General features: G+C 33.6%; 1 protein-coding gene across 4 annotated transcripts in view; it reads left to right on the top strand.

The window, feature by feature from the left end:
* The first annotated feature begins 2,892 nt into the window (after positions 1-2,892).
* The window catches only part of LOC117216492 (heterogeneous nuclear ribonucleoprotein 27C-like), a 30,094-nt gene continuing 11,024 nt past the window's right edge, over positions 2,893-21,962 (top strand). For 2 of the 4 annotated variants that reach the window (XM_033463206.1, XM_033463207.1), the window contains exons 1-7: positions 2,893-3,070; positions 4,138-4,345; positions 4,455-4,641; positions 6,490-6,572; positions 7,074-7,467; positions 8,830-9,030; positions 10,928-11,083. In XM_033463206.1, coding sequence (XP_033319097.1) covers positions 3,033-3,070; positions 4,138-4,345; positions 4,455-4,641; positions 6,490-6,572; positions 7,074-7,467; positions 8,830-9,030; positions 10,928-11,083 — 1,267 coding nt within the window. In that variant the 5' untranslated portion in view covers positions 2,893-3,032. Of the gene's footprint in view, positions 3,071-4,137; positions 4,346-4,454; positions 4,642-6,489; positions 6,573-7,073; positions 7,468-8,829; positions 9,031-10,927; positions 11,084-11,640; positions 12,406-21,962 lie in introns of those variants that run through there. The other 2 variants (XM_033463208.1, XM_033463209.1) reach the window with 2 other exon arrangements.

Raw genomic sequence — 21,962 nt, forward strand, 5'->3', positions numbered from 1 at the left:
CGACAGCTTCCGATTCGGAGGATTCTTTTGCTTCTCCTTTTCTGACTATGACGCGTATGATCATCGATGCTAGCTGAATTCTTTAACATTTTTAGAGGCATGTGCGCGACTCTTAAAGTGGGGATGTGAAAAATTATGTAAGAACCTGTGGTAGGCATTGCTTAAACGAGTTTCCTGCAAAATATTTTTTAATACGACCAGAAACTTGCGAGATATTATGTTGCCAAAGTATTCGTGGCGAGGTTCGTGCGCGGGTTCCGTGACAAGAAGTGAACTGTAAAATTGTTTTATTTCTATATAGAACAGACATTGAATTGTTTAATCTCGTCGAGGTAGCTTCTATTTTTAATGGATGGTCGGTTGTCGATATAGACGTGATTAATTAAATTTTGGAGCAAACGGTACGGTCGAACACATACAGGGTCTAAATTTAGAACTCGTGACCCTCTAAAAGTACTCTTATCTGTAGCACGTTATACACCTTGAGACGGTGACATCTTTAGAAGAAAAATGAACAAAATTTTTCACAGGAATCGTGACAGCTAAGAGATACACTGTCAACTTGCACCTTTTTTCATATACAGCGTACTGTCTATATCGCTGTCTATAGCGTACACTATAGCAAACATATAGGAATAACTTTATCAAAGATAAAGTAGTCTTATCGTTCTTGGTATCGTCAGAGTGATTCTAAATACGAAATTAAAACCGATTGCTCGTGTATCTATTGTCATGTAAATACGATACATTCTGTACCACGCGCCTTCGATTGTCGGCAAACGGGACGTTTGTTTACTCTCGATGAGCGCCAAGAGAGGACATGTGTATATGAGTATATCTGGTTAACGTATTGTGTAACTAGATGCGTAAAATAAATTATGTATGTAGCCAACGCCTACGCGGTCGTCGCGTGCTAGAAAGTAGCACACAACGAACAGTACTAAGCGCCGACTAGTAAGAACAGTCGAAGCTGACACACTATAGCATCGTGTCCGTAAAGCAGGAACTTCCGTCGAAATAGAAGCGAATTGAACTACCTTTACGCTTCGTGAATTTTATATTATCTTCCATTCGCCATGCTCGAGCTTTGCTCGAGCGGAACGATCGGATTAAGACGCAAACCGTAGACGTAGGCGTACTATGAGAATTTCAAAAAGATCGACTAGCGACACGCGATTATTTACAGCGACATTTGGTTATCCATATCTTGATATGGTATTTTAATATGTACTTCTATTCGTTTAATTTTGATAGCTGCTTATTTCACGATCGTTGATCAAGGCGAACTATGAAGCGATTGGATAACGCTAGTTCTATGATGATTCAAATGATTACAGTGAAGTCTAGACCGGATGAATCAGTCGAAAGAGGAAAGTTTGCTCGTGACGAGACGGGTTAAATAATTTTATTTTTAGCCGCTTCGTGGATATCCTCCGGGCCGGAAAGCAGTGGAGAAAGAGGAACCAATCCCTCGAATTCTACACATGTGATAACCTCTAGTTTAGGCCATCTTCGTTATGGTTTTTGGTCGACGAATATGCTTTATTGCGTTTGGAGAAATGCGTGATCTTTAACGACGTGTAGGATGGAAAAGAGGGTGAAAACGTATCTAGGCACACATTTGAAAAAGTAACAGTATCGGCATAAGTCTTTAACTGTTCATGTCTCGGATGTTTAGAATCTGTTACTTCTATCCTCTAGTGAAATTTATTTGATCAGCTCCTTTCGAATGAACACGTGTTCTTTTTTCGTAGTGACGTAACACTAAATACTTAAACAAAAATTCAAAGTTGAGATATACATTTTTAAAAATATCCAGAGGCTAACGATTGCTTTGATGATCGTTCGGTTCTGCTTGTTTTACATTATCGCAGTTTATCAGATAAGAGATTCGACATGATGCAATGCAAATAATTCGTCCGGGAAAAAAGGAAAAAATGCATAAAATTATTTTTGCATTGCATCATATGTAGGTGTGATTTATATATTTAATTTGTTGTTTCTGGTATGCATCTCGAACATGATGTTTGACTTTAAATTCAAGCAAAATGTGTTTAATTAGATCTCACGTACTAACGCAGGAGATTACACAGATTTTAATAAAACCATCGTTCTGCCTGAGTTCTTCATGAAATTAATATTGGTATAGACACTAATGCGTTGCACAATGCACGGTTTCTTATACATTATGCAATAACTAGAAGATTGCATTTTATGTAGGAAGGAAATTAGTATATTTTATCTGATAAAACTGTGAATTTGCGATAGATATACGATAGTTTGTGATGTAGATACATTTTTTTCATGCGGGCGGGCACGTTCTCACGATTAAAGAAAGAGGGTTCAATTTTCTCTGTATACGAAGCGTATCTTCAATGCGCTGATAAATTGCAGCCGATTTAAAATTTCCCGCCAGTTGGAGGACAAAATGGCGGGAGCTATGTGACGACAGATCGTTGAACCCAGAAGCACTACTGCATTCAACTGGTATATTTATTCCGACATATTTCTTATTTATCTAATACCAATATAAAAAAAAATTTTATTGATCATTCCATTAATTGTTTACTTGCATATTGAATTCATTGAACTTGTATAATATTTTCTTCAGGATTGTAATAACCAAATCCTTGCAATGAGACTTTAATCGGTACAAACTTGCAACTATAATTTATTTCCTTAATAAGAGAAATATCCATTAATTTTCATAAATGCGTGTCATTTATTTAGGAAAAAGATACTGTTAGTCAAAACGTGAATTATTTAACGAACATAAAATGTAGCTGTAAGACTTGTATTATAGAGGGAGTATTGCTCCACTGCGCACACCCCTGAGGCGCCAATGAATACGATTGCTGATTTGACTAGTTCATTAACGGAAGTGACGCGAGTCGCTTCGTTACGTTTACATTCTGTTCTCGACGTCGCGTTCATCGTAGGGAGCCATTAGCCTCGTCCGCGTTAAGCATCGTGCCATATTCCCATTCGCGCCCTAATATTAACAACATTCTCGTAGTTTTAAGTGAAATATTATGAGAGTGAAAACCGAAATGGACGACGACGAAAAGGGGTAAGTTTGAATTGTGTATTAGCAGCCGTTTGAAGCTATTTTTTATGCGAGAATTTTCGATCGACGCGTTCACGGGCTGTCGGGTTTATTGCGTGGGATCTCCATTTGCGTATTGCAGTTACTTCGTATTTCATATTTCCTTACAATCTTTTCTTGATCTCGAGCTCAATTTCTTATCCGCACAACGTAAAACGTCATTAGCTTTTGCTACTTGTATATGATTTCCACGATACGCGAGGCCAACCTTTTTCCCCATAGCAATAAGCGACTGGGATATGTAGCATTTCGTGAGAGAGGAATAATTCGCCGATGCCGGTCTTGTCTAGTGTTCTTCTCGTGCACGACCCGGCATTCTTAGTCATTTAGATAGTGCCGTTTTGGAGATATCGTTGATCATGAGTATGATAGCTAAGGGATATCGTATATTTTCTATATATTATTTCGGTGTGAAAGTATGCTACTGCATCGTCGCTCATTACATCCTTTAGCTCTAGATTCTCTATTTTTATGCTCTATATCCTGAAAGATCGAAGTATTTCAATACTCCCTCGCTACATGACTTTCTTCGTGCATGCTTCACTAATTACGATTATTGTTAGATACGTGCTAATCCGTGTATTATATACCGATTTTTCCGAGAATTTTTATTATTGAGAAAAATTGTATCGTGGGATACGTTAATGTTATGAATTATTATCGGAATGAATAAGTTATTGACAAATGGTTTTGTAATACATATTATGTACTTTTATATATATATTATAATATATATATTATTATTTATATATATATAAATATAAAATATGAAATGAATATGTATGAAATGCAGATATCATTTTTTGTTTTTCATTATTTATTATATTAAATAACCTAGATATATTTCGTACAATATCTCCCTCGAAATTTTTTTCGTTATATAACCTGTTATAAAAATTGTATTCCAGTAGTTATTTTATTCGAAATATTTGTTTATTCTTGTTAATTGTAATTTGTCTTGAAAACACTTTTTTTAGATTGTATTAATTATATGGTTATATTAATAACTCTTTTTTAATTTTTTGCTACAGAAAGCTGTTTGTTGGTGGTTTGTCGTGGGAGACAACGCAGGAAAACCTGCAACGTTACTTTGGCCGTTATGGCGAAGTAATTGATTGTGTTGTTATGAAAAACAGTGAATCTGGACGCAGTCGTGGTTTTGGATTTGTAACATTTAGTGATCCAGCTAATGTTCCATTAGTTCTTCAGAATGGACCGCATCAACTTGATGGGCGCACAGTTAGTATTAGTTTATTTAATAAAATAAAAATAATATAAATGTTTCTAGAGTTGATATAATTTAATATAACAAATTTATTTATGCCTATTGTTTATGTGTCTATTACAGATTGACCCAAAGCCTTGTAATCCACGCACTCAGCAAAAGCCGAAACGCAGTGGAGGCTTTCCAAAAGTTTTCCTTGGTGGCTTACCAAGTAACGTGACTGAAACAGATTTGAGGTCATTCTTTACCCGTTTTGGTAAAGTTATGGAGGTTGTCATAATGTATGATCAAGAAAAGAAGAAGTCAAGAGGTGAGTACGATGTGATAATTATATGTATATATCTAAATTGGCATTGTTTGAAATGGTTTCCATTTATTACATTAATGATATCCAAGATATCACTTTATCCAATGATGTTTTGTATTTATAAGAGTATTTCCTTTTTTAATATAATGGGAACCATGGTCAACAATGTGCTTTATAAATATTTGGATATCATCATCTTGTTTATTATGTGTCCGAAAGTACAGTCAGAATTCTTGAAATAAGTTTTTTTCACTAACATATTTTTGATGTAATTTGATATACACATTATAGTAACATAACAAAATAAATATGTGCATATGAGTATATTTTATAAGGAATCAAAAATTCTGACTTGAATGCAGCACACCCATTACTTAAAGTACAACATTAAAATTTTATCTAGTTTTAACATATAAAAAGACGAAAGAAAATAAGCGTAAACTTTAAAGATAATAATTAATTAATATAAATTTGAGTAATATGATTTTGTGCCTAAAGTCAGTTAATAATTTGTGGTCATTAAACTTCCTCTGCTTGATTACCCTTTTTTAAAGACCCTGCTCTTGCTTCCTTTAATAATTATGATTAATACATCCTGACTCACAGTCTTCTTAATTAATATTATTTGTTTTCAATACATATTTATAAAATATTTTAAGTACTTATATATAAAACTCAATGCATTATGCATAGTTATTTACATAGTATTCTTATCCTATTTTGCTACTCTTAATAATTCGCCTTGTCTTACCTTAAAAAACGTTAAGATACTTTATGTTATATTAAATTACATTAAATATATATTGTGATTTTGGCTAAGTTCTATTAAGGATAGCTTAAGACTATCAGATTATTAAGTACATAAGCTAAAATGTACATAACTTACGTCAAGTTAAGCTACTAGTAAGATACGCTGTAATTTGATTTTTTATTACTATTACCCACTTGTTCTTCATTAAATAATAAATGAGTTAGTTATATTTATTCTTAATATCATATGTGTATAAAAAATTACGTATAGCTTACAGTTTATAACAATTATATATTTACATAAAGTAGAATATTATTTATTTCAGTAGTCTTTTTACTTGAAAATTTTTTATCTTAATACTGATATCTTTATATTTTAATATGTATTAACTGTTCAATACTCAGATATAGGTATATTACTTCTTTATTCTTTATATATTCATTTTTGGTGGCTGCATTCAAGAAGTTAATAAATTTAGCGAGGACAACAAATAAACCTTTTTTTATGCATAATATCTTTCTAACAAGATATATTTCTTTACAATTGAGATGATATGCGTTTATTTAACTAGATTAGCAGATAATCTTATGTGGTGACAGCTTATTCTGTAAGCAAAATTTTTTCCTAATAATGAAAAAGAAAATTAGCATCGTTATAATCATTCAAAATATGTGAATATTTTTTGTAGCATTAAATAGGAATCTAAGAAGCTTCTTTAAATCAGCCATCATAAATTTACTAGATTAAGTATTTTAAGTTTATGACTATTCAAAATAAATACTATATGAACTTGTTCTGTACAATAAATATTTACAAAATTTTGAAAGATGCATGTTCCAATTGATACCAAAAAATTACGTGTAAAATACTATAAAAATATGTTTTTTCAAATCATACTCGTAATCATTATCATTAATATCATAAAGGATAATTGATGTAACGATCAATTTGTACAAATAAAATATGCAGAAAAGAATAAAATGTAATGCTAATGGTATGATGACAAAAATTCAGAAGGTTGGGATTATATATAAAGGAAATGTATTTGTTGTATAAATGTATGGGGCACCTTTTGATATACTCTCACGTTTGGGCGATAGGATTTGGCTTTCTCAGTTTTGAGGATGAAGACGCAGTGGACCGATGCGTAGCGGAGCATTTCGTCAACTTAAATGGAAAACAGGTATAGCATACCTACACACTAGTATATATTATATATCATTAGATTATTGTAATGTAAAATAATAATAAGTACGAATGTATGTGTGAACGGTAATTTACTGTTATGTACCGCATAGTTTTACATAATCATGTTAGTTATAGTATTTATTTCATTTTACACAATTTTCTCATACTATGTTACTCTTAACTATTGTATGTTTAGTCCTTAATATATAAGTATCAATTTAAAAGAGTGAAAGGTCTAGAATATCGTATATATATGCGTTATATGGCAAGTCAAAAATTAGAATATACTTTAGAATCGATGTAAGACTCGGCGAGTTCCAAAGGTTTAATCATATTCTCACAAAAGAGTAAGAAAAATAAAAATTAAGATATAAATAGGATTGTTTATATTCAATCGAGGTTGAAATCCTATTTATCTCAAATTAATTTCAATCATAGAGGATGGATAATAAGAGTGTTGTGTTTCATACATATCGTCCTGATTTTTTGATTACAGGTTGAAATCAAACGTGCAGAACCACGAGATTCTTCTAGCAAAATGAATGATAGCCATCAAGGTCAATGGGGACCACCTCAACAAGGTGGGCCTCCAATGGGTATGGCTGGGAATATGGGACCTATGGGCGGTCCAAATGGTCAGATGGGTGGACCTATGATGGGGGGTCCAATGGGCCCACCAGGAAACATGATGCAGCAGTATCAAGGTTGGGGTACCAGTCCTCAGACTGGAGGATATGCTGCTGGATACACTACTCAATATAATTCGCAAGGTTGGGGTGCACCTCCTGGTCCTCCACAACAACAACAAATACCGCCGCCTCCCCACCATCAGTGGGGGAATAGTTACAATGTCCAGCCTGCGGCGGCTACTCAAGGATATGGAAGCTATGGTAAGTTCTACTAAATTGACTATTCAATTTGTTCTTAAAAATAACAAAATATTTGATAAGTTTGGTTATAAGTACATTAAAAATGTACCAATATGATTTCATTTCTCGTCACGTTCTGTATAATTGTTTTGAAACAGTTTTAATTGTAATTCATTATAAATGATAATTGGAAAGTTTTTTCTTAAAATTCAGTTCGTAATTTAAAAACCATCTGATAATTTTATTTATATATTTTTCGGAAGGATAGTATACTATAAGGTCATAGTTATAAAGGTTAACAGTAACTTTGATCCTATCCTTACCCCTTCCATCCTTTTTGGAGATGTTAGGAAAAAATAAAGATGAGAAAGCAAATATTTTTAATACACAATTAATTATCATTTCTTTGATACTCTTTGGAGGTTATTATGGAAAGAGAATACAATAGGACATCATAAATATTAAGTGTATATCGAAATTATGTCAATTCAGACTCATTTCTTACTTATTCTTTAACATACTTTTTAATATCATATGTTTATCAGTGTTGCTACAAATTTCCGTTTGACCATATCGTGAGACCAGTAATTACATTTTATTTTTGCAGAGTAATTTGGAATTAAAACATACAATGTTTTCTTCGTCGAGTCTGAATCAATACATTTTCTCGATAATGAACACTTCCGAGATATTGAACCTCATGATGTGTTATCTACTATGTCTGTGCTTGCATTTCTTATAAAATAATTCAGATCTAGAGAAACCAAAGTTTACGATAGTCAAGCAAAAGAGATGAAACATTTACTATGCTTATACATTTTAAATACATTCTTATCGCAGAATTATCTACCGAGGAAATCAAGCATGGACATTTTTAGGTCAGGTAACATTGAATGTTAAGGACACTAAAAGACATTCCATATATAAAACCGAACATTTGAGTGCCAAGACCAGTTAAGAACAGCGAATACAACCTGTCTCTAAATTACATACTTTCTTATTTGTTACAATAAAATAATTTACCTGCTTTTGCGCAACAAGATTTGTAAGCAGGACTCTTATCCTTTTCAACTCTTACTATACCAAGAACAATTGCAAAACTTCTCGATTGATGGTTGATACGGAGTGTTCATTACTCTTCCAAGTAATAGTAACCCTTTCAATAATAAACCAAGTACATTTGGTGCTCAGTTTTTTTAGTAATAATCTTCGAATATTTTTAAAAACCGTTAATGGTGGTAATATTAATTTGGTAAGGATTTAAACGTCGTCTATTAGTACATTTATTAGTACTTGGCACTAAAGTGATCGATGAAATTAATAAGAAAACGCTTTAGAGAGAACGGTGGTCGGTGACGTGTTTTGTGTGATTGATAATCGCAGGTGGGCCGGCGGCCGCCGCTTCAGGGGGCTATGGGCCCACGGCGGGTACTGGCGGGGCTGCGGGGGGCGGGCCCGGGGGTTCTTGGAACTCCTGGAACATGGCACAAAACGGTCCTCCTCCTGGGACCCAGCCACCACCTCAGCCCCCTCAGCCTAACTCCTCGCAGCCCAACTCCAACTCGAACCCCTCTGGCCCGCAGGGTGAGTCTTCAAGCTCAGTCAAACAAACTCTGTCCTCTTACCACCCTTTCGCATACAGCTCCATTTTCACATAGTCGAGCCTGGCTATAAGTTATCTATTATTTCGTATTTCTTTTATCCTTCATTGTCTTTCTCTGTGTCCCTGTCTGCCTTTCTTACTATTTCAACTAAAAACACATTATTTTTCTTTTTTTAATAAATAGCTCATTAGAAAATCTTTATTATTATTCATATCCGGGTGTGTTTGTATCCAGAATGATGTTCTAATAACGAATAAGCACGCGGCGAAGAGAGATACCGCATGATTGTAATTTAGCGTGATATCGAGAGAGATATCACGTTTCGCTTATTAACAGCATTTTTTTTACTGCGAAAATTTATTCTATAGTTAAGTGTCCCCTTGGATCATCCAAGAATGTAACACCCGTTTTGTTATAATGTCTTTTGTCTGTTAACGTACAATTCATTAATTGTAAATTGGCTTTCGGAGTTCGACAAGAGATGAGCTTTTCATGCATTGGGGTCGGAGGAACGAGAAACCGAAGAATTTAATTATGTTGTAAAACGAAAGTGAAGAAGTTTATTTTTATTGAATAAAATTTTTCTCCTATTTGTAAGATCCTCTACAGATCCCCGATTCCCATGTAATTGCACATTTCGTTAGTTTGCCTAATTATCCGGAAATTCTAGTATCAGCGCTTGTTTCCCTTTTTTGCGTCCAGAATTGTTCGAGAGCATGTACTTTCGTTTGTACAAACTATAAATATGCGTAGTTTTTATACAGATCGACTTAGGATTACGAAAATTGTAAATCGTTATTTTATATATGTCTATTTTATTAGTGTGTATACTTAAAGGTAGAGAGAGCTATGCTTAGAATATTTGTTATGCTTATAATCGTTAGACAAGGTCCGCTGGACAATCGTAGTAATGTAATCATCGGCATCTCGCACTTACTCATTCGCTACATCACTCTTAATTGTGTATTTTTATTTCCCAAATGGGTTATTCTTTGTCCTATGTAATTCAATACAAGTATTTTCTTTCTATTTTCATTGGTTGTTTTTTAATACCTCCCACGACTAGTAATTGGTCAGTGCTCTTTTAGTATTGGTATTTTTAGAGTAGATTAGGTATCTGGAAATAATTTTTTAAGTGTATTCACGTTGTTTTTTCTGAGTTATTGTAAATGTCATTGTAAAAAGGAATATAAAAATGTGGAATTTTATAAAAAAAAATATCTTGCTGTAATGTAGTATAGTGCAATCCTATTCTCGCTCCTTCCAGTTCCTCTAGAGTCTAGTAGAATTTGTGTCGAATTTGTCTTCGATTTTATTTCCTATTAAAATTTACATTGCATAGAATTTCTAGAATTTTATAACATAATAACAATTTACGTTTCCGATAGTAATAGACATCGATTCGTTTTTTAATCTGTCGAGATCAGTACAATTCTCTGCTTGTTTTGCATAATCAGTCTTTTACAAAGTCAACACGTCCAAATGCATTTACATTTATTCATAATTGTCCACGATGCTTTTTAATTGCACGTATTTATGTCTATTCTCTACACGTACTGATCTTAATTTATTTAATACAATAATAATCCCTTTATGTTAAATTTGCTTTTTTATTTAAAATTGTTCATAAAAGAAAGCGAAATGAAATGAGAGAGATATATTTTCGATACTTTCATCCGATCGTTTGTAATTCACGAACACTCTCATAATAAATTCTCTGTCGTAAAGTAATCGAATTATGTATCGGTGCCTCGGTTATTCCATGGGAAGTATCCAAAATGTATCTTTGTCGTGGGGAAAACTGTCTCACAGCTTATGAATAAACGAAACGAGGTAAGTGGGGAAGTTGGATAATACGGTGAAAATCAATGTTCCAGGTGACATGTATTCGCGACAGACCACCGGTTCAGGTGCACCTGGGTCCAGTAGCAGTTCAGCTAAAACTCCGGATTATACTGGGTACTCTGCATATGGTAATTACGCTGACACTAGTTATCCTCAGCGTTCGTACCAAGGAGGAGAAAGCAACCAAGGTGGGTATGCCGCCAGCGCTCCTAAACCCCAGCAAGGCTTTGATTTCAAAGAGTGGCCCACCTCATGACCATTTTAATTGATCCGTGATGGAGAGATGCGCTGAATGGCTTGGCCTTGCTCGTGGGTTATTTCATATTACATTTTTAGAGAAACACGAAAACATACAATATTGCGCATTGGTCGTGAGAATCTGTGCTCGAATTTTGGGACATTCTTTGGATCTATTTATATTTCATGGGTATACGAACAACAGATTTTATTTTGAGCGTCACGGTGTTGGATTATTTTAAAAAGTTTTCGAGACTTTTATACTATTTTTTCTAGAATTTATTGCGAATTACACGATCATGTTTTCTATCGAAATATCGTACGCGAAATGTTTTATTTATCGCTTGTTTAAACTCTTTCGAGAATTTACGAGAAATCGTTTAATTCAAAGAATGTCTCGATCAAGCCAGTATGTCGTTCGCGAGCGGTCGTACTTTCCAGTCCCCTCGATAATTTTGATGGAAGATAGTAATTTTCTGACATATCTTTTTCTGGTATTCGTATAAAGGAAAGTGGAGAATACATCTGCCCGACTTAATAAAATGGAACTGCCAAGGAAAAGAGGGTATTAGGTTCTAGAAATATTGATTTCATTGATCGCTCGCGACAACGGCCCATGATCTTATTGGGTTTCAAAGGTACTGTGGAAACAATTGAAACCACACACTTAAAACAGATAAACAGAGAGGAATAAGTAGCAAAAAAAGCAAGACGAACAAAATGCCAGGACAAAGAGTAAATGGACACCCATGGTGCAAGTAAATTTTTGTATGGCACTGGGATAGAGGGTAGGAAGCGGAACATAGAAGTATTATAAGAGTTAGATTGAATGGAATAAGTAAAATAAAGCAAATAAAACGAAAGCGAGTGTAAAGAATAAGGGAATGCTGAACATTAATTACTTACCAGCATTTGAGCGGGGGATGGATGAAATTTCGTTTTGAGAAATTTCTTCTCAGTGGATGGCACAAATTTCGATGCTCGTTCACCTTTTTGATACTTTTAGTGAACACTTCGGTAATTTGAAAATAAGAATAATTAAATAAAAGAAATACTATATTACGGTCTCCAGTGCAAGGTCATCGAATGACTGACACATTTGAGACACCCGTCCCTCCACGATCTCGTATTTATTGAAACAGATATGCTGGAATGAAGGAAAATGAAAACGTAAGGAGTAATTAATGAAATAATTAAGTAAGGTGTTCACACAGGCTGACTTATAATCTAAACTACAGAGATAGTGTAAAATAAATAGATCCTTTTAATATGATGTATGTATATCTATAACTTTATTGACAGCAGGCTGCAGTTTCCTTAAGCATGTTTTTTCTCTTTTCCTTTTTTTTTGTGTGTTTTGTTATCTTCATATTGTATCTCTTAGGCATATTGATGTTTAGTTCCTTTTTCTTTTATTCTTCTTCACTTCTGACTTTTTCTAATCTAAATCTGGTCCTTTTCCGTTTCCATGTATCTGAAAAAAGTTGATTGTTTTTGGAGGGAAGAGGACGAGAAAGGAAACGAAAAAAAAGATATCGAATTTTTTAATGAAGATTAAAAAAAAAGAAAATTTGTATAATAAGAACTTTTGAATCGTTAGACACGTTTCTGTACTGTCATATTGCATCAAACATGGAAACTAGTTTATTTTTTATCTCGGATTTATAATAGTTAATTATTAGGCACCTTTAAGACTACAATTATTGTTACTATTATTATTACTTCTATGATAATTATTACTATTATACTACTATTATCATTATGAACTATTTACAGCTATTTATCACTATTTACTGTTGCGACTGCTCCTACTGCAACCATTATGATTGCACTACTATACACGCTATTATTACTGTCTATGATAATTAACAAATATTGTACGATGATGCTTATAAGTGTTTAAATTTTAGATGATTAGATATGAAAGAGATCATGATATCTACTGGATGGAGGGAGGGGTATTTGTAATATGTGCGGTGTACTCGGCGGGGGGCGTCGATCTGAAAAGTCTACCTGATTAAATATATGACTTAATTGTATTTACTCTGTAGGATTTACCATAGTTCTAAACAAGGAATATTTCGGAAGAATGCTCTCAAATGCTCATGTTTATTACTGAGCGAGTCGCGTTGTGTCTTACTTTGTCAATAAGAATTGCAAGTATTGCGCTAATGTAATTTTAAATTTTTTACGAGGTCACACTATAATCAGTAGGTTACAATTAATAACGGATGAACAATTTGCGTAAGCTTCCTCACTATTGATCTCAATACGATTTAGCTTTTTCTTTCCCTTTATGGCATCTGTTCTTTCTCTCGTCAAATTGTTGTAACTTTAACCACTTTTTTTCGTTTCTACATTGTTTTCTTTATTATTTTACCTTGCCATATTTCTCGTAATACACAAATTCGTAATAAGCGGTGCGAATTTTTTTTTTGTGTATGTCATTGATCGACTTTCAAATCAATTAACTCCTGTACTTATCCTCCGCATTGTCTATTTAAAGTGCTCGTTACCATTTTCGGATTCGATACGTTTAATTAACAGTATCGCGTAGCATCGTAGTAACAGATATGTAAAAGTCGATGGGATGATGAGAAAGCATTAACAAACGCGACTCGTGGAAACTTCTGGGATCAACGCAATAACACATTTACTGACTAAACTAAAGACAAGAAAAGACGAGTAGGGAGCTCAATCAAAGGAAAACCACCTTTTACACTAATTATTATGGTAATTACACGAAACACGTAAAACATAACCGTACTCTCAACAGATACACATGTAACACGTACACTTCTACGCGCATAAAGAAGTAAACTAATTAAACAGAGGCCACAAGTTATTGAACATCCAAATAATAGTAAATTAATAAGATGCTAAAAGTAGATAATGAAAAAGAAGTTAAATTGAAAGGGCGATGACTTTGTGGTTGTACTAAATAATACGTTATTTAATACCTACTTGAGAGGCAGAGAGCGAGAGAGGGAGAGAAAGATGAGAGAGAGACTGTGAGAGCAGCAAATTTAAATAGCGAGAGAGAGAGAGAGAGAGAAAGTTTTTATCTTTACGGCTGTTTTTTCAGAACTTATTTTATAAAGTAATATAATAAAGAAACGTAAATGAAAAAGCCACTAGTATATCGATTATGATTATAATTATTACTACTAACTATTGTATTTCTTACTATTATCGATTTTTAAAATAAAGTTAAAGCGTATAAATTTAAAGGATTTTTAAGTGTATGCAAAGCGTTAGGAGAAAGTGATCATAATAACATTTGATTTATAGATGTATTAAGGATATAATTAATGTGTTTGCTGGAATCGGTAAGCCAGGTAAATTAATTTATATTATAATTAACGAGTCTCAGAGGGATGATTAAATTACTCTAGTACGAAGGGATGGGAAATGTGAGGGAGAAAAAAAAGTAAATAATGACACAAAGTTAAATGGCTGCCTTGCCGCACTTGTATATACATATATTTTAGGGTACGCTGGAAAAGTATAATATCGAGATAATAAGCGAAAGTGGTAGCAATGGATTTGAAAAAATACACACAAAATGATGACGAGAAAGCGGGACTATTCGAATAATTGACAATTAATAATTATAACAGATAATATATTTATATTTAACGCGATATTATTAGTATTTTTCAATACAGAAATAATGCATCTAATTAATGTAATAGGTAGCAAATAGGGAAAAATACTTTGATTCTAGCTGTTGTTACTATCTGTCGTAATTTCGTCGTTTTTACGAATTACGACTTGCTCTCAGGGTTGTTACTGTCTTTTTTCCTCTTTTATCTTTTAATTTTCTACCTTTTTCAATCACTTTTTTTTATATTCTCCCTGTCTAAGATTTCACTTCCTATTAGAATCTTTGAAAATGATTGTATTTATATTTTTTAGGTTGGTATCTCATTTCTCTTCTTGTTCTTTCCTTTTTTTCTTTTTTTTTTGTTAATTCTTTTTTTGTTAAATAAATAGGCGCTGAACTCAGTATTTGAAGGAAGCATTCTCAAATGTTTTTTCTTTTAAATCATTTTATGAGCGGTGTCATGCGGAAAAGCATGGTTTTTGCTGTAAAATATTTATTGTTGATTCGTAGGACTGAAACACTTTTTATTTCATATAGAGAAGTAATAATTGTACATTAAGGTTTAAGTAATGGGAGGGGGGAGAAGATCACATACAGCTAGATTTAATTCTTCGTTACTTTTAAGACATTATCAACAGGGAGAGTAAAAGAAACAAACAATTCAACTTTATAAACAATGTTAGATGTGTAATTTTTACAATTTTTACACTTTTGCATGTTTTAGTATTTTCCCTCTACTTTACCGAATCATTTACTATTTAAATAATCTTGCTGTCTTTTTCGCGTATTGAAATAATAAAATAATGTTTATTCATTTGTTCATGCATTTCATAAATTCGTTTAATCATTGTCTCTTCTATGTATTTTTTTTCTTGTTTTGTTTTTGCGAGGAATTTCTTAAAGATATATAATATATTTAGTTAATTCACCGTTTGCCTTAATTTAATTAGATAGTGCACGCATTCAATACTTTTAATATAACGAACTTAGTTTGCAAGGTAATTAAATAATAAAAAAGAAAAAGAGTTAAGCATTCAATATTTAAAGATGAGATACGATAAATATATTGTAATTCCGGGGGCGTTACATGTCTGTTTTTAACGTTAACACATACTTGACGTCCCGCTCACTGAAGACTGGTCATTATAATTAAATGTTATACTTAAATAACTTACTATTCATATTGTAATTTATACAAGAAACAGTTTTTATCGATGAGTTTATCTTGTACTTTTAATGGATATTAATGTAATTAGTTGGTATCACAACGACGTATTGGCTATTGCATTTCTACACGCTTATTATTGTATTTCAATTGATTCTTCTAACACATTCGCATTTTTCCCCCTCTTGTTTGTTGGCTTAGTAGGCGAGAAAGAACAACGTCGAAATTCGATAATAGAGTACATATATTTGCCACGAATCAAAACGGCACGAAACTACGTGGGCATTTTTCCAAGTTGTAAGGAATAACGTTCGGGAAAGATCTGTTGGTCGTACGACGATGTATTTTTGACTTTCACGTTGAAATCATTTTTAACTATCATTCAAAGCACAAATTCCATCGATGATAGGTAATAACCAAAAAGAAAGTTAACCACTGCCTGAGCTTGTTCCTTGTCTATCATCGGTTTCGTTGCATGATCAGTTAACGGCCCCAGAATTTTGTAACTTTTCAAGCTGTTGCCAATTGTATCTTAATCATTGTGAGGCACAAAGAAAAGCAACAGAGAACAGAACAAATGAAACGTCGATTAAAGTTGAAACTTGTTTAACACTCAGTTGATCGCGTTCGAATGAAACGATAAGAGAAAGCTAGGAAAGGGAAGAATGGGGAAGTTGTCATTGGTGTAGCGTTCAGGTAGTGCAATGATTTCGGTATTACACGAAAACGTAGGCAGAATACACGCGATTTCAGAGAGGAAGGAAAACACGAAATAGAACAAAATTAAATAATAAGGAACGGAATGTGTGTCATATATGTATATGCATATATAGACGTACATACACTGTTAGAGACACGCGAGTACACTGGTACACACCGTGAATATTCTAAATTACGTTTACAGTAGATGCAGTTAAGGTATTAAATTCTAATTCTGCAAAGTGATTTTCTGCGCGCCTGTTAGGACGACGTAATTGTTGTCGAAAAAAGAAACTAATTAATAATAATAATAATAATAATAAAAAAGAGAAACCTGTATAGTAGCGAAGGGAAAACATAGAAAATTAAAGGAAAAACAAAAAAATTGAGAACACTTCAAGTTTTACAATAAGAGAGAGACAGATAGAGAGAAAAATTCTAAATGTACTACGTTTATGTTAAGTACCCTGCTATAAGCGTGAAAGAAAGAAACTTTATATCGACGTATAGATGGTGTATAGGCGAACCGTTTAACGACACGTTGTGTGCGCAAGAAAAATCGACACGTGTACACACACTCATCGACACACATGTTCACACACCACTCCACACTACTACATTAAAATGCTTCACATTCTGAGACTAAGGGCTTTGGGAGGGAGAGAATTTGAAAAAGAAAAAAAAAAAGGGGGAGGAAAACATTTCTAAAGATTCTTAACGAAACCGTGAGTGCATTAGCGGATTGGAGAAACGATCGAATAGGAACGACTAAATAATAATAAGGCTTGTTTCTTCCTGAAATGTTACTCGAGAGCCACTAACCGCAAAAGAAAAATTCAGCATAAACGAAAAGTAGAAAAAGCAACAAACAAAAGCAGACACACAATTAAACAATAAAGAAAACGGGAGAAAAATGAAATTGATATATCTTTATTTCGCTGGAGAAAAATGAAACAAACGATTATCCGCTTTAGTGAATGGAATTCCTACAGTTTGGAATGCTTTGTCTCGCATTGAACGAACGAGAATCGATCGATCTACTTTTATCATATTTTAGTGTGAAGTATAAGATAAAATAAACGTAAAGAAATGAAATAAAGTCGACGATGACGATTGTAACGATAATAAATGAAATTGTTAACTGTAATAACATGACCTGTATACTTGTAACTTTTAGCATTATATTGGTAAGATCGTGCCCCCCTGTACGAGACAAACGATTAGAATATTTATAGTGGAACGATAGATAAATGTGAAACGACGACGAAGAAAAATAAGGAAATATGATTAAATGAAAATGATATATGTTATTAAGATTACGGTCGCATCGGCTGCCAGTCGAGAAAAGTAAACGGCCTAGCCGATGTGACTATGAAACGGCGAAAAAGTAATACGTATCCATGTTCATCATGTTTTACCTCAGATTTAAGGATACATTTAAGGATCTTTACGCTCGCACGCTTTCTGTCCATCTCATTCCCAGTGACCTAGGCTAGAAAACTCTCTGTACCGAATGGAGTGTCCGACTTTTCAATCGTGTTAAACAAATAACACGCTGTCAAGAATTTTAAATAAAAGTTTCCTTAGCTAGAAAAAATTGCACGTGAATTTCTTTTTTCGGGATATGTGTATTCATAATCCAGACGAAGTCGAACACTCCATTATCAGCACAGTAGCAGTAAAAAAAATATATATATACATACATATATATATATATATATATACACACACCAGGCCAAAGCGCATTGTCTCTACCTTTAAGAATTCTCTTAAGGAAGAGTCTAAGAAATTAGAGTTGTAGAATCAAGAAAGAGAGACGAAAGAAGTAAAAAAAAAAAAGGAAAACAGGACAGGATAAAGAGAGAGAGGAAGGAAAGGAATAATTATGTAGGAGGAGTAAAAATATTACAGATTGAGAGAGAGAGAGCGAGAGAGAGAGAGATTTTTTGTCGCGGTGAACATTATAATATTATGCGCGTTTACTGATAATAACGATTTAATGAACGATGATTGATTATTATTATTAATTACTATTATTACACATAATACAGAGAGCGGAGATGTTGAGAGAGAACACATGTTTACGTGCTATTCTGTATATATACACGTATATATACAATTTTTTATATATATGTATATATATTCCAAATATATATGTATATATACATATATATGATATATATATATTATTCATTACAACATATATGTATGTACACGCACTCGTATGTCTGCTCGTGTAAATGTATATCTTTAAAAAAAGCAGGACAAAATATATCGATATAGGGGCGTACGTATTTCTTTTTTAAAAATGTTATGTACATTTTGCATGCACGGCCATTCGTGCACGCGTAATGTCGACATATTAACATCTATGTATACCACATATATACACTTCTGTACACACTACAATTTTCTTCGATCTGCTTTATTTTTCTTTTTTTGTTTTGATTCTACTCTCGAGGGAAAATGGCTGTATAAAAAGAAAGAAAGAAATGGAGGGAGGGTGGGAAAATTCATTGAAAAAAAGGGAAATTTAACGGTTGATATTCAGACATTGCAATACGGAACGAAAAAAGAACAGATGAGATAAGCAAATACCTTATTAGTCTTAATTAGTTGTGAATAAAGAAAACGAAAGGGGAAGGTAATGGACGGGGAGAGAGAGAGAGAGAGAGAGAATGAGAAGAAGAGAAGAAACGTGTTCGGTAGGGAGAGAGTGAGAAATGTGTAAGATTGTGTGTGAGAGAGAGAGAGACAGAGGGTAAATTAATTAGTCTTTAATTAAGTAGGAAGGAAAGGGTAGTAAATTGCATTCAAAACGTACACATTTTTTTCGACGCATGTATTACGTCTCGATAAAAGCAAATATTCTTATCTTTCTTTTTTTTCTGTACAGATACATTTAATCGATTTACGCATTGCCGCGTTAACGATAGTTTTAGCTTTAATTAATTCGATAACTCAACTATTTCTTGGAGACTGAACGTAGTCTTTATCTTCCTAAACGATATTTAACGGTGGTGTACGCATGGTTCGATCGATAATGTCAAGTTGGGTGGTGAGTTATTCAGTCGAGTCGTATTATTCGATTTGTTTTTGTTGTGCAAACGAGACACGATAACAATTCACATTCAAATGTATAGTGCTTGAAAACATCGTATATATGTGTATGTATACATGCGCAACATTGTCTATGAAACATGTGGGAGTCATTAATTTCGCATGCTTAGCACAGAAGTCGACAAAGAAAATTGGGTAAATACTACATAAATATATAGAGAGGTGTGTGGGTTTGTTATTACGATTCGCTATTTTTCAATTGCTGCTACTTTTATTATTGTCATTACTGTCACTCCATAGTAGTTATTTACTTAAGTAGTAGTTGTTGCTAATGCTATTATTACTCTTCTACTTTCCTCACAACTAAGATTATCGCTATTCACTTTTGCAAATATTGCTTTTCCTCTTTTCATATTTTAATCTAACTGTTTCCTAGTTTTCTTGCTCTATTGTCCTTTTTCGTCAGGGTTACATGATTTTATGTGTTAAAACTACAATACAATATCAATAACTAATGGTCGTATCTAGCAACAAAAGTTCATAAGGTCGACTATATAAAAATATAAAGATCAGATATGCATCTTGTTGGTCGTCACATTTACATTCTCGTCCAATTCGTATGATCGTCACGTTCGTCTGAACGTGTACCATTTACTTTCCGAAACGACGTGATAAGTTGAAAGATAAGAGTAGTTATAAATCATGTTAATAGGTCGAATTGTTAGCAGACAGTGGAATGATCCGTAAATTTCTCTTTTTTTTTTTTTGTGGAAATAAAATGATAAAAAGAGGACAAACCGAGAGAAAGGGGGAGAGAGAGAGAGGGAGAGAAAGAGTGAGAGAATGAGATTTTTTGGTATCAGAATAAAAGCTGCTAGCAATTTCTGTAATCTAACTACCGTTTGGATACAATTTACTCGCAGGCATCATCTTTTTAGAATACTTTTAGAGATAATGAAAAAAGAAACAAACGAGAATGGAACACAAGAGGGATACTCAGATGTTTTTTAATCGTTCTTAAGGATTTGTCGAATAACATATACCTCATTGTAACTAATGAACCGTGATTTTCAACGAGGCGTCAGCTGCTTCTTTTTTATTCCTGGAGTTCCTAAACGTGTCGGTCCTTTCGTAATAAGTCCTTCGCTCGTTAGCTGATATCGCAGGCAGCCAGGCCGTCGATTTTCGTCGACCATTACGTTACGTGTTACATACAATTAAATGGTATTATTCCACTAAAGATGTAAATTACTAACCGCTAAGGATTTAACGTGTTACAAGATTTTTCACACTATAGTTAAGCATATTCACGCAGACACACAGAGACAGGCACGTCCGCATTCATTCAACGCCTCTTTCTATGATACTTCCGCGATCGTGAGTTACTAGATAAATCAAAAGAAATAATCGAGTAGCCTGTAGAAATTTTGTACAGTCGAACGTTTGTTCAGTCCATAAATTAACGCTTAACGTCAGTCTCTCAGATCACATATATAATCGTAACGATAGGTTAGTTTTCTTTCCCATTTTCTCTTTATATTTTCTCAAAATAACAGCCAAGTCCGAGAGATCGATGTTACGGGTTAAAAAAAGAAGAAATCTCGACGTTTCAGACTGAAACTCTCTAAGCGGTTAAGAATAGTTATTACTCTCGCCTTGATTTTCACGCATTATTTGCAGAACCGGCGAAGAGAGATGCTATGGTAGCTCACGATTAGACCGTTCAATTTTAAGTAAGTCAGCCTCTAAGCAATTCGGGACCCGAAAGAAACGTTTTTCGATTAAGTACTAGTTAATTATAATACGTAATTAATTCCTAGGGATATCGTGATCGGGCAGAAGTACAACGTAAAAAAACGAATGAATCGAATGGATTAAAAAGTTGGGTGTAGAATGCGGGGATTATGTATGACTAGGGGGAAGGGGTGGAGAGTAGAATTTTTCGATAAGAAAGAATCATGAACGAAGCCTTAAAATGCAGATAAACAAAAAAAAAAACGGTACTTTTACTCTTCGTATAGAAATCTACTGGTTAATATACTTAGACGGTACGTCCAGATCAGAAAGATACAAAACTTGTTAGATTGTTATTACTGATATTAATCGATTAATTGATTAATTAATTAAGGGATTTAACGTAATGGTTTATTGTCGAATTAAACAAGCAACCGTTCTCTAGTTGGATACGCAGATACGTATCTTTCTATCAGCTGAATTCGTGTCGGAATAAGTTCACCCTTGCATTTAGCATTCGTAATGACGAGTGCCGCCGCGACAAACGTGACCGTCATGCGACCAG

This window comes from Bombus bifarius, unplaced genomic scaffold (genome assembly GCF_011952205.1).
Source record: "Bombus bifarius isolate JDL3187 unplaced genomic scaffold, Bbif_JDL3187 scf7180000010271, whole genome shotgun sequence".
In the NCBI taxonomy this organism is placed as follows: domain Eukaryota; kingdom Metazoa; phylum Arthropoda; class Insecta; order Hymenoptera; family Apidae; genus Bombus; species Bombus bifarius.